This window comes from Ambystoma mexicanum, chromosome 2p (genome assembly GCF_040938575.1).
Source record: "Ambystoma mexicanum isolate Mex_15411 chromosome 2p, UKY_AmexF1_1, whole genome shotgun sequence".
Classification (NCBI taxonomy): domain Eukaryota; kingdom Metazoa; phylum Chordata; class Amphibia; order Caudata; family Ambystomatidae; genus Ambystoma; species Ambystoma mexicanum.
In genome coordinates, this window is record NC_090923.1 from 1,370,941,662 (window position 1) to 1,370,956,180 (window position 14,519).

General features: G+C 44.9%; 1 protein-coding gene across 1 annotated transcript in view; it reads right to left on the reverse strand.

The window, feature by feature from the left end:
• Positions 1-412: 412 nt before the first annotated feature.
• The window catches only part of TMEM11 (transmembrane protein 11), a 47,568-nt gene continuing 33,461 nt past the window's right edge, over positions 413-14,519 (reverse strand). The window contains exon 2 of the mRNA XM_069645764.1: positions 413-1,290. Coding sequence (XP_069501865.1) covers positions 774-1,290 — 517 coding nt within the window. The 3' untranslated portion in view covers positions 413-773. The remainder of the gene's footprint in view (positions 1,291-14,519) is intronic.

Genomic DNA, 14,519 nt, shown 5'->3' on the forward strand with positions numbered 1-14,519 from the left:
ACCATTCACAGCAGGACTGGTCGAACACCTTAAGAAGGATAGTGGCAAAGACCTCCAAAACCCCTTCTTGAAGAAGTTAACCCGAGAACTTTTCATCAATATTGCAGAAGCTCTGGGGAGAAGAAAAAGTATCCAGGTGAACGTATGCATGGTGGAAATTCAGCGGAATTAAGAGGAGCATGAGAGCAGGAAAGGTAATATAGAAGGAATGTTATGTTATGACAATTCCAAGTAGCATGCCACTTAAATTCCTCTGGACTGGAATCAGCAGACCCATCAACCGAAATCAGGATTTTTAAATTCCATAGACTGGGTGGAAAGAATGTCAAGTGGAATACTGTAACATTTTTCAAATAAGTAGCTTTAACTTCAAAAAGGCTGAGGCTGAAGGAATAAAAAAAGGAGAAAGAAATTGTCTTTGACTTCATTTTTAATGTTCATGATGACTTGGCTGGTTCAGTATGGTACAATGAATATCATTTTAATGTTTTAACAAAAAAAATACTCTCTCTAATCCCAGGTTTCCTTGCTAACAATCCATTTCAGAGTAAAACGTTCACTGTTTGTACTGAGCTCACTGCAGATCCACACTGGAAGTGTTAATGATTAACTGAAAAAAGGCTCAGTGTCTCATCTCAGTAAGGTAATTTTTTTTAAAAAATACCAAATTTATTTTAACCAAACTATTCCCACGCGTTCAATGCTTCAGGAAAAAAAGTGTTACCGTTGGTTCACACTGGTCTCTTGATACGCTCTCTGCCCTTCTACATAAATCATACAGCATAAAGTTCATACACCTTCTTTGCGCAGTAGAGTAGAGCGGCAAGTGCTATTGTGTTATGCAGTCTCTTTCTGTGCACGTCATCCTTCCTCACCAGCACCACAGGAGTGGAGGATGTAAGAGAGTGCAATGGCAGCCGTGAAAGTTTGTAGGCATCATACTCTACTTGGTACTTGCAGCACGGGTCAAACTGCCAAGAGATGCCGTAGAGTGCCGAGCAAGCCACGCTTAGCATGCCAGCAGGCAGCGAGATGTAATGGGAGTAATCCGAGGGAAGTGCCAGTGGAATGAAGAGGCAGGCGGCAGCCGACAGGACAGCGGTCTTGTGCAGGCAGTTTCCCACAGTGATCCAGCGGGCCGTCTCGTCGCCGATGCGGGTGGGCTCTATCACTATGTACTTGAACTGCGCTTCCAGGGCCTGCTCCAACTCGTATTCAAACTGGTCCTGTGCATTGTCGCCATTGTAGATCTCGTGGACAATGTAGCACTCGGTAGAGGACAGGACAACCCTGGTCAAAGAAACGGGACAGCATAATTAGATGTTTTTCACAGCATCATCCTTAGGTTTGTGATCAGCAATATGGGCCAATAGACATAAGCCCAATTAAGCGGCCCTTATTGGTCTATGGAATTTCACTAACCGCTTGTGAAAAGTTACGCAATGTATTTTTTGTATTCTACATGCAGTGTGTACATTGATAATTCAAAGCAAGATGAAGACACTTTTAGGGCGGTTTCCCACCTCCCCCAACTCACGTCCATCCTCTCATGAGGCTCTGAGGCGATACCTAAAGTGCAGTGGTTCTAAGAACCCAAATAAATGCCTTAACCCACTGCCTGGCATTATTCAAATATGTTGGTCACCTTCTGCATTGTTTTCCTTTTTGTTTTTTAAATAAAAATCACAACCTTCCCCTACAGTAGGGGCAATGTACTTTTGATGTTGAAAAAATATGAAATGTATTTTTTTTGGATGGCACTTCATGCCAGATTCCTCCAGCTTCCAAGCACTCTTACCGTATGTTATTACTCAAATTAATGGTGCTCAATGTATTGACCTGGCTGATAGTACTCTATCGAACTTGCGGGCTGGGCTGGCCATGTTTCCAAGGCAAGAACTAAACTCACTGGGCCATGTTTCCAGCTTAACACCAATCTAGATCCCTTCTTGACCTTTAAAATCAGATTTGTTTTTTTAAATTCCAACAAACGGTTTTAAGTTTAGGCACAAAAAAAAAATACATTTATACAATTGGAAACCCAAAGCCAGCAAAGAGGTTTGTCAAAGCACAGAAGCACCCATACAAAGCACCCATACAAAAGGTCTGTCTAGGTAAAATACAATACCAACAAGACCAAAGAGTTTGCTGTATTACTTGACCTAGCATTACTACAGAAGTAGCTCTCCCTCTCTAAGGAACAAGAGCAAATAGTCGGTATTTTATTGTCAATTAGCACCCTTTGTGGGTGCGGCAGCCAATCGGGCTGCTCCAACCCCGGCCGGAATCTACTGATGCAAGGCTGGGTTTGGGGCAACCCCAGTGGTCGCTGCACCCGGCGCTGCGGCTTCCCCCCTCCCCTGCCTCTTGCTGCCAAATCCAGCCCCTTAACACCCCCCGGCCCCACCCACACACCAACTCCTTACCTGAAACTGGCTCCTCTGCCCGGGTCACACCGTCCGGCTAACTTCCTGATCATTGCCATGAAATTCGAATGGGGGCTTTTAAATTGCTATTAAAACCTCACGGTTTGCCTCGGGTGCTAAAAGCAACAACACCGCATTCCGTGGGCTTCACCGGCCCGGTCTCTCATATAGAAACAGTGTTTTGCACCCTATCCCAGGCGTACCCAAGACTGGGTCAGTATTGAGTGAATATTGACCCAGACTAAGTAGGCTAGCTGTTTGGGATGACCCAAAGGCAAAAACTTTATCCAACTAGACACCTTCAGGGACTTTGTAAGGTAGCCATACACTACTAGTGGGGTAGTAGCTACCAGAGGATCTAGAGGCCTCATGAAACAATCAGCTTTTGGAGCAGAACTTTGGCCAAGCCCTCCCATCAGAAGCAAGCCTCTCAACTCGCCTTGTTTTGAAGGGTCACCAGTTTTACAAACAAAATTCCTCAACTGGACAGCCAATGGAATCCTCGCCAATACATCTCTATTCACTCTCCTTTGAGTGACAGACAGTTAAGGGGCAGCTTGGAGTGCAACATGCTACCTACTCTCAGCTACCCCATAGGCATGTATGTGTAGGTGTCCTGGAAAGCTGCACTGTCTTAACCCTGTTCCAACAACCTCTGCAACGAGGAAGCATACTACTTTGGGGGGGGGGTGTATGAAAAAATTTGCACAATACTCAACTAAGAATATGCAGTTTTGCCTCACTCAACTAAGCAGACAGAGGACTAGTTTTGCAATCTGGATGCGCCAATTTCCAGCAGTTGGAAAAGCTCTTCTAGGCATAGAAATAATGCTGTCCACACAGACCGTAGCAAATCCAAATCTTGAACTCATTTCAGAATAGGTGCTCAAACATTGTACAATTACAGTGCATAGCAACACATGCGTAAAAGGATAGATTTATGGCAATTATCTCTTGTTTTACGACACACTAAGTTAAACTCCAACTGGGTTCATGAGGATATATAACAAACGGACTTTAAAACAAAGGCCTATTAAACTCTGAGAAATCAATGTATATCCTTTCGCAACTGCACAAGTTCTACATTTTCCCGTGCACACTTCCCACCTTCATAAAATCATCTAAAGTGGGATAAAGCTTTTCTGCCAATCCACCTTTAGACAGGACAACTCCACTTCGCTGTTGTCCTTTAAATGACACTAGGCAGTTCAGTGCCCAGAGACCCTTCATCTAAGAGAGCCAGCGTACTTCACAAGCGTCATGAATCAATTGAAGTAGGCTGCAATCGAATTAATGGGCCAGGTGAACATCTGAGAGATTATGCAAACATTAATCCGATGAAATACTAAAACACTGTAGTAAGCAACACATGTTCTAATATCAACCTGCAAGATTGGTCAATTTGCACAAAAGGACGCACCGGTTTATGTTGAAGTACTTTACCATGGTCAGGAGAAATACAAAATGAAAATAAGTCTTGCGCTTCATCTGCAACAGAGTACCTACATTTTACAAAAGTACTCCATTAATAATAAAAAAACAAAAAGGGGAAATAATATTTATGTGTCAGTGCCAGGGATCGAAATTAAGATTGGATAATCAGGAGCTAAACAAAGCTCCTGGGAACCCTCCCTTTAACCTGTGACCCATGAGCTACTACCACTTGGAAAAGAGGAGCTAGTACATGGCGCTCCGCAAATCTAACTTTCACACAAGATGCAAACCTATCATTTTGTCCATTAGTTAAGATGCATTGCGCTTTAAAATATTGTATAGATACGTCCTAATGTTTATTTATAGATTGTCCCAAATACACAGAGGTAATTTCATATCGGTGTGCTTGTTCGGCATCAGTTGGCCTTAGGAGCTAAAAGACGAGCTTCAAGGTACCAGACTCTTGTAGGCTTATAGCAGGAGCCAAATAGCTCGGAGCTCCGCCAATTTCGAAACCTGCCATGCACAATTACATGAAGGCTTTATATTCACAAACGGGACATCAACAATGAAATCAGGACAGCGAATGTAAAATTACAGTTGGACTCGCCACAGGAAGTTAGACAAACTGCCATTACAAACAATGCAAAATAAAACATCTCGCCTTCTCCGAAATAAAAGCACCCACTAAATGCCCACATTTACTGTGGTTTTAAAAAATATTTGTCATATGGTGGGAAGCCAGCAACCATATCCTACCCAGGGAGTAGCGCCAGCAACCATATCCCCCACCCCCATGGCGGGGCACCAGCAATCATACCCCACGCCCTGGGCAGGGCGAGGAGAAGAATAGCCTGAGGCAGGACGAGAGGAGCAAGTTCCTCAGAAGGGTTGCGAGAAACCCTATCCCAAGCTGGGACAAAAGGCAACCTCGAGTGGGGTGTGAACAACTATAGCAAGTCACAGTAAGAGACGCAGAACACCAAGGTGGGGCACAAGGAATCAAACCCCAAGGTGGGGATGAAAGAAACCAGAGCCCAGGGTGGGACGGGAGACAATTTACATCAGGCTGGGGTGTGAAAAACCAAACTTACGCAGTGGGAAGTCTTGGAGCTTTATCACGGAAAAGAAGGTCAGAGGCTCTTTGTTAAAGAGTACCAGGATCCACCCCATTGCAGAAAGGAGAGATTTCTTGTACTGTATAAAGGACATTTAAATTGATACGAGCTCAATATGAACTGCGTATTAAAGGCTGGGAACCCAGAGACGTTAAACCACTCCCAGTGGCAGCGAGGGCACACATACGCACCAAGACAATACACACCTCCCTTCCTTACTCAACACCACTCGCGTATCAGCATCTTCTCACTTTCGCCACCCTTCCTAAATTCCATACTTGACCAACCCTGATTCTCACAGCACCTTATTTATTTCTACTTGTACAGGCTCACCATACAAATAATCGCTTTTCCTCAGCACAACCCCCTTCTTTATCCGTACCCAATCAGCAACATATCAGTAACTTTGCACCCTTTTTCATTGGCACGCCTCAATGACTCGTCTTTCCAGCGGTCCATTCTCCTTCTCACATCTTCATCATCAAACTCTGATGCTCTTGACCTTTCTAGCCACAAAGGACAACTTCTTGTATTTTCCCTTCCCTCCGCTCATCTCAAATGGACGCACTCCTGTCACTGCTTGGGGCGACTTCCTGAGCGCACACATCTGCTCCTGCCCCTTGCTTGCCATACACACCAGCTAATCTTATTGCATCCATAATACATCCATTTACCCTTCTCACAACTGCATTACTCTCTGGATGATATAAAGCCGTCCTCTTGTGTACAATTACACACCTTTTCAAATACACTCTCATAACATTTCTCACAAATTGGACCCGATTATCGGTAAAGAACGCTCTCCAGATATCCTTCCCTTTCAAAAATCTCTTCCAAAAAAAAATCAATCACGATAGAGGCATTTGCTTCCCTCATGATTTTGAATTCGACCCACCTTGACGACAGATCCAACAATACCACAAACTTCCCTCCCATGGCCACATCCATGATCAAAGCCTGGGCATTAGCCTTCACACCCTTACTTGTACTCACACACTTGACACTTTTCTAACCTCTTCTCAATCACCCTATAAAAACCAGGCAACCAACCTTCTCTCAACACAACCTTTGTCCTTGTAATACCTATGTGCCCCGATGGGCAATATCCACCAGCCTCTCTCAATGTTTTAGGTACTACTACTCTAACCCGTCAATAGAATAATCCGCGCTTAACACTTAGCTCTTCTCACACCTCCCAATATTCCCTTCTCTCCCTCTAATCTCGCTTTTTGCAGTCATTGCGAGAAACCTGAAAGTGTCTCACCCACTAGTCGCCGGGGATCTGTCCTCCAGGTGGCCAGGACAAGGCCATCTCTATTGGATCCAGTTCCTGTGGGTGGACCAGTGCGGGAGGATCACCTGGATGAGGGGTCTTCGGGGAGTAGAAGTGGGACACTGAAGGGTGAGACGCGGTAGCCCCATTCCTGTAACACCTTTTCCCCATCTTACCAGATAGGATACCTGGAAGCTCATCCCCTGCCCCCTTTCCCGACACAAACACTTTCTCATGGACAGTTCATTGTGAGAGACAACGGACTAACACCAGAGCTGTATACCTTCTATGTCCCAACACCCTGGTGAGGCAATTACTAATCATTACACACACCTGACTCACATCACAGTTCCCTACACGGATAAAAGGCGGAGCACGAAAGCACACTCTGAGCGAGGAAAACACACGAGGAAGCAGAAGTTCCAAGGTGGCAAGCGAACACGAGGAGAAAGGCGGCAAGAACGGAGAGGGTTGCAAGGAGGGAAGTACTCTTGACCCCTAGAAACCGTTACTTTTACGAGCCATGGAAAGTGAGAAGACCAAGACCGGGAACTGAAGCTGAACAAGCCTAGGCAATGCATCAAAGTATACATGGCGCTCCTGTGTCGATGACCCAGGCCGGGAGGAGCGAATGCTGCAATAGTACTGTGCTTGGCTCCTGCAAGAAAGCCGCGCAAGTAGAAGCAGCACAGCCGGCGAGTCAGAGAAACCAATACGAAATCAGTTTATGTTTCAAACAAGGTCGCAAGTGGCAACATTGTATGAAGATATTTAAAAAGGACAGTGTTTGAAGCGCATGTGATGAGAGGCGCTAACAAGTGGAAACTAAAGGAGTGAATGTATTGGGAAAAGCCAAATCAGATACCACGTGGGTCCTCATTCGAAGGTCTCTGGTAGGTATCCATCTGAATGGCAACTGCATTGAAAGAAAGGAACTTTGTATCGAAGTGGTCCTGCGAGGGGTCAAGCTAAACCCTGTGCACATTCTAAAGTCTTTGAGAAGTAGAAAGTGAACTGCAATTGGTCCAGCCCGGCTGAGGGAGAGTAACTGAATGTGATAAAGGGTTCCGAGTCCAGCTGAAGGGGATCCAAGGAGAGACTCCCCAAATCATAATTATAAGAAGAAAATAACTTTCTAACTTGTTTTGTACATCAGTCCCTCCGAATCAGGAGGCTTTGATGGAAAAGAGACTTGAGCAGAGAAGGCCCTGATGCTGGATTTGGAACTGTATCCTGGTGTCAAGGAAGCCAGAGTGTGGGCATGGCTCAAGTGAACCGCCTTGCTCTGTGCTGAAAACATGGGGAAGGGAGGCCAATGCCCCAAACATCATGACTTATTTTGTGAACACTTTTCTTTTCCATGAACATTACCCCACACTATTTGTAAAGTAGCAGTAAGGATTGGTAATAGTTTTTTTTTTTTTTTTTAGTATAGGCCCTTTTTATTTTAACAAGACTCCCCTAGGACTGCATTATTATTTGATGGTCGTAAATTGCTCCCATCTGTAGATTTAGGTTTAGATAGGCGTTTTTCACCCCCTTGTGAAAGTTCAATAAACACCCTTGAGCTGTGGTCACTTGCGTCCGTCTTACTTCGATACGATGCCTTCCTTACACCATCCCGACTCTACTGCTTGTACCACACACAAAATGTCTCTTTATTCATTGCGTGTTCCCAATCTACCCTACTAATTACACCTTTGTGTGTCACAAACGCTTGTTCTGTTATCTAATCTCTCGCCCCTTCTTCAGTACCACCTAACCGAGAGAAGTGGCCTGTCAAAAATGTTTCCATCCCGGAATCACTTCCATTGTAAATGCAGGACACTGCATGCATGTCATCCAACCTGCTAATCGTCTTGGCACCATCTAAACCTTTTGCTTCCAATATTGCTTTTAGATGTCCATGATCTGTTCTCAAAATAAATGCAGCACCACATACAAAATTTTGAAACTTTCTCTACAGCTCAATGACACGCTAAAGCTTCCTTCTCCAATACAGAATATCACTTTTCCTGTCCTTGTAAGACCCTTGAAGCATGGGCAATGACCTTTTCCTCACTAATCTACAATTTGCACCAGCACCCCCCAAATACCCATATCACTTGCATCTACCGTTATTACTCCCTATACATATCAAATTGTTCCAAAACCTTTGCCATATCAATTTCCCTCTTTATTTCTCAAAACTCCCTTTCAGACTTGCTATTACATTTAAATCCTCACCTTTCCTTAACAACTTCCTCATTTCAGCAGCTCTATCTGCAAAATGTAATTTTTGGTACAATTCCATCATCCCTAAAACAAATGTATTCCCCTTTTGTTTTTGGGTCCTTAATCTTACTAATGCCATCAACCATATCTTTCTAGGTATCACCCTGTACATTGCTATTTCATGCCCTAGATATTGCACCAATTCCTTACAAAAGACACTTCCTTTTCTCAACGTCATTACTCTCTCCTCCAATATGCTCTGATCTCTTCCTGGTATCCTCTTGTGCTCCTCAAACATCTCTACGCAAATCAAAATGTCCTGGAAACAGAAAATCCCTTTAATTCCATCAAACAATGTATACATAACTTTCTGGAATACCGCCGACGGGAAAACCAAACCAAATGACATCCTACGAAATTGTCCTAAACCACATTACATTGTTAAGTTGCCGGAGGTCTACACATAGGAGTAACTCGCCACTCTGTTTTTTGACAACCACCATAGGAGACATCCACTCTATGCTACTGGCCCTTTCTATTATTCCCCTAGTACATAACTTATTCAATTCTTCCTTCACGCAAGTTCAACAGAATAGGACGTAATTTAGCCGCAATACGAACTCTTATCTACCCTACTTTAGAACAATTTCATGTCTCATCCCTTTAATTCTTCCCACCTTCTGCTCAAATACAGTCCCATAGCTTTCTACATCTCTTAAGCGACTCTTGAGTGCCACATGGAGCACCTGATCATTAGTGTTTGGATCTAACCTTCTAAACAACTTCCTTTGCTTACGCCACCTTAATAATGTCAGTCCTTCCACTCTCTGCTTCCTTAACACCTTCTGCCTACTTTTCTTTGAATTCCAAACTATTTTATCCATGTTATATCCCCCTGGCCTCATGTCTGTCAGTATTAAGGTCTCCACCCTTCCCAGAATCATCTTTCCAAAGACCTCCCATGACATGAGAGATACCTTCGCACCTGAATCTGCCATCATCTTCACCTTTCTTCCATTCACCCCAGCATTTTCACTCATCACACCCATGGCCTCCCACCATATTAACAGTGATCCCATCAACATTCTCATCTCCATCCCTCACCATTCACACATAGCAAATATTTTATTTTGTAGAGGAATCAAAGAATGTGTGCATAATGTTTGCAACAATTTGCAAAATGGTCCTCTCTTGCATTTGGAGCAAGTCATTTTCATTCCCAGACATATCGGTGCACCGGCCAAATGGTTTTTGCTTCCACATCTGAAACACAATCAATCCTCTCCCACATTGATTCTTGCTCCTTTTTGTGTATTACGCTCAGCCTTGGTATCTCTTGCTCCATTTTGGCAAAAACTGCCCCCTTTAACCTTTTTCTGAGATTTCTCTGCGGAGCCAAATCTTGAGCATTTCCTTAGCCTTCCTCCTTGCCTGCGGATTTGGTCATCTTTGCAAGGCATGCCATCGAAGGCTCCATTCTTTTAGCAATACTAATAACTTCCTCCAGGTTGGGGTCGTCTTTCAGCCACAGTTCTGCACAAATTCTCTTGCTAGAATAGATCACGAACGGATCACGGTTGTATTTCATCCAAACATATCCAAAATTGCAAGTCAAAGCCAAATGACGAAGAGCTGTGATATACTCTTCCACACGCACCACATTCCCGGTAACGGAGCTGAAAGTTAGAACGTTCCAAGATTGTGCTAGTCTTTGGATTGAAGTGAGCATCCAATTTCAACATTGTAAGTTCCAGTTCATTCATGTCATCTGTATCCATACAATTTGCCATGTCTGGTAAAGTGTCAAAGATTTGCTGGCCCTCATAATCCAAGAAAGTGCATCAATTACGATTTCTTGTCAATAGCAAATCCTCTCCCACATGCAGCCCCAACAATGTAAAAATCCCTTTTTCTATTGGGACCACGTATTTGTAGGGCTGGGCGACGCCATACAAATAGCTGGGACAGGAACCCTTTGCATGGCCATTATATAAATCACCACATTATCTGACAGACGTAAAGTTCTTATCCGTGCATGAAGAACGTAATCACTGCCTGTTCTGCTGCACACAGAAATTAAATATAATAGCATTATAACGCTAGTCTCCTAGGGATGTAACGGTATAACGGTATACCGTTAAAGATACCGTGAACCACTTAATTGAACAATAATAACCGTCACATTGTTTATACCAGTATACCGTTTATATCGTTAAGTGTGCTTTTCAATCTGATTTGGAAAGGCTGCAGTAAGCAAGTGCTGCGCAGTCTTGGCTTTGCACTGTTGGATGTGCCGTCTGCAAAGTAGTTTTAGTTGGAGCAGTTTTTAATGCCATTCCATAAACCACACGTGCCTGACACAATATCAATATGTTAGCAATAGGAAGAATACATGAAGTGCCAAGAAGGAAAAGGGTTTACTTTGGGTTGGCGGCTTTGGGGTTTATATATTTATAATGGATGTTTGCTAAACATATGACAATGGAGGATTTCCCTGGTTCTATCGTTGAATTTACATATAATAAGTCACACTGCGAAATTCACTCATCTCTGTGGGTATTCCCTGCTGCCATACCAAAGGGTAACATGTCCGTGATTACTGAACACCTTTTGGCCCGTAAGTAAACTAAAGGCTGTAACATAAAGAGAGAGTGTGTGTGTGCGCGTGTGTGTATGTGTATGCGCACAAGTGTATACTACCATCAGCCTCCATTGATCTGTGGCATGCAGGTTATCAAGATGGCAACATGTTCATCTTCACCAGTAGCCAGTGGGGGAGCTAAAAGCCTAAATGACCACTTAAGAAAAGCTATTCAGTTTGCTTTGCCAGTCGCAGCAGGGCTTCCTCCCCACCCTCCTCCCCTCCACACGTGTGTTTGGTGGAAGCAAGGGATGGCATTTCAGTGGAAAGTATGTTGAAAAGCCCAATTCTGGCCCTGGGTGCCTGGTTTTGTTTGCGATGATAAATCTGACAATTTATGACCTTTTAGAAAATATTTGTTAAGATTAGTTAACTCCACCTGCTATACCGCGATAACCACGATATACCGTCATTTGGCAAGAAGGTTATCGTACCGTCATAAAACTAATACTGTGACACCCCTATAGTCTCCTAGCAGCCAATCGCCAGCCCCTCAGCAACAGACGCAGGAACTGTTGCCCAGGAAACCCAACTTCCCTGCGACAGACCCCTCCCACCCCCTTCCTCGGTAGTGTGGGCCGTGTCAACAAGGCAGTTGCTGCTTCACAATGGTAACACCTCCTCCTTTCCCACGGCAGTCCCTTGTGGTTGCTGGCGACGTGAGCGTGGGCCGCATCAAGGTGGGTTCCGTTGCTCAGCAACACGGCTTGCAGTGCCTTTGGCACGTGATTGCTCAGCAGCTGCTGAAATTACAGACATGATGGGGTATCCAAAGTGTGGAGCGCGCACAACGCTCAGCCTCACAGTGGCCAGACCAGCAGGCCACCCACCCTCGAACTCCTGGATGCACTGCATCAATGCAATCAGGTGGCTGCTGGAGGTTGCTGCGAGGGCTCCCGCTCTCGCCAGTGAAATGAAGATGCCTCACACTTTCAATACAAGTCAATCTTATTTATTGATTAGAGGTCTGTCTGGTGCAGCCCCCAGCCACCCAGCATCCATAAGCGGACACCGCCACCCGCCTCTCGCCTCTTCTGAAACACGTCTACCTCACAGGTGATGCAAACAGACACTCCACATTCCACCAAGCCCTCACATCCATTCAGTAGCTGACAGCCCAAGATATTACACCGGCATAGAACTTTGTTTGTATATTGGTTATAAGTGCTAAGGATAGAATCTAGGTTAGCATAGACTTACGAACAGGACAACTACATACTGAAGAGCAACATTCAGACTTTTTGCAAAAGTGGCCAAGATCCTAGGTCTAGGGACAGAATAGGTTTATCATTATGAATAAAAGAAGACAATACCACCTGGCAAGTCTCCTTATTGTGGCTTACCACAGACCCCATTCCTCAATATTCCATTAAAGTCAGAAGCAGTCTGAAGTGGGTATAATTGTCCCAATTTCTGAACTGTGACAGCAAGACCTGAGAGCTGTTAATACTGTGGTAGGTCCAACAGTTCCAGTTTTGCCAAACCCTGCTATCATACTGTCATTAACCAGCATTGAGGTAGCTGCTGTCACGTGACCTAACCCCCACCGATCCGCTTTGCCCTGCATCTTCCTTTCCTTTAACTCTTAAATCAAGGGAGTCTCTCGCCCAGGCAACCACAGTAAAGTGAATAAAAGTGCAATTCCTGTTTGGACCTGTTCAGATCAGAAGGACCCAGGAGTAGACCCCTGCTCCTCCAACATCAGGTAAGCTCCCTCAAATATGTTTTCCACCCGTCTCTCCCAATAGCCAATCCCCATCATCACCACTCTAGCCAACAACACAGCTCACCAGCAACATCACAACACCACATTGTAGCGATTTCTCCCGCCTCACCATAGGCCTCATCAGCACTCCAGCACCCACAGCTAACTACAAGAGAACTGATTCTCGCCAGTGTCCGTTCAGCAACCAACCATGCAGCAGACGTCAACAACCTCATCACCACACATGACTTGAACGCCATCTTCATTCAGGAGGCCTGGATGACATCAGACTCCACTCACATTCTAGATGTCCTCCTCCCAAAGGCTACAGAATTCTACAACGAGACCATCCAAACAAGAGCAGCGGAGGCCTCTCCATCATACACAAGGTATCATGGCCATGCACAACACTGGATGCCGCCACCATTCCCTCTTTCAAACAACTTCACTGCCACTTCCCACTCTCCCTAACGGAAAAAGGCACTTTTCACCTCATCTACAGAACACCCAAGCCAAACACCTTCATCAAAGACTTCAACATCCCTGGTACCACAGCAACCAAGACAATGAATGAAGCTCTGCACTGCCTACTCAACACTGAAACTCACAGCACACAAAAGACCAAACTCACAGAACAGCAATATCCTCATCACCACCACCATGCCCACCCTCCATGACTGCTCTCCAATCCCGCTCGACTGGTCCGACCCAACTGGTAATCCCATTTGACACTAGTGACACCATTAATGCAAACCCATAGGAAACCCTGCAAACAAGCAGTCAGATCATTCAAGAACTTCCCCATGGAGGCTCTCACGAAAGACCTCGCCAAACTCTACTTGACATGGGTCGATTTACCTTTGACGAGCAAAGACTGACTTGCTCCTCCAAGAACTCAACACCACCCTCACAACCACCATAGACCATCCTGCCCCAGTAAAACAAAACACCCTGAAGCCCAAACCTTCTGCGCCCAGGTACACTCAACATCAGAAATCAAGAGAAGATTTTGTAAAAATCATGCAGCACATCGACCTCACTCTGCTCAAGAAACTCAGTGCTACACTCAAATGACTGATCACCACTGACAAGGTCAACAACAACCAAAACACCATAGCCAAGGCCAACAATGAAAGCAGAGCCCTCTTCAAAGTCATCAAGCACTGCATAAACCCTCTGCCTGGCACACCCACACCGCACTACATCAAGAAACCCACTGTCATCAACTCTTTCTTCATAAATAAGATTAGCATGATCCACCAACACATAGGCACCAACGCTCCAATGGCAGCACACTACACAGCCCCCATCACAAAATCACTGCCATTCTAGCATCCCTCAAAGCCACTTCATATGCAGAAAACATCCTCCCTGCCTTCGTATGCCAGACTTTTCCTACTGAATCACATCTCCCTAACCGGACAACCCTCAACAGCTCACTAACTCAAGGCACCTTCCACTCGACCCTCAAGACAGCACGAATTGTCCCCCTTCTCAAGAAACCTACACTAAACCCAGATTACCTCAGCAACTACCCGCACCATCACCCACTTTCTCTTCCTAGGCAAGATCCTTGAGAAAGCAGCAGCCATGCAACTCCTCCAACACATTGAAGGCAATATCCTCCTTCAGTCCCACAAATCTGCCCTCAGACCAAGATGCAGCAAATAAACAGCTACCATCAAGTTGATCAGTGATGCCCGTAAAA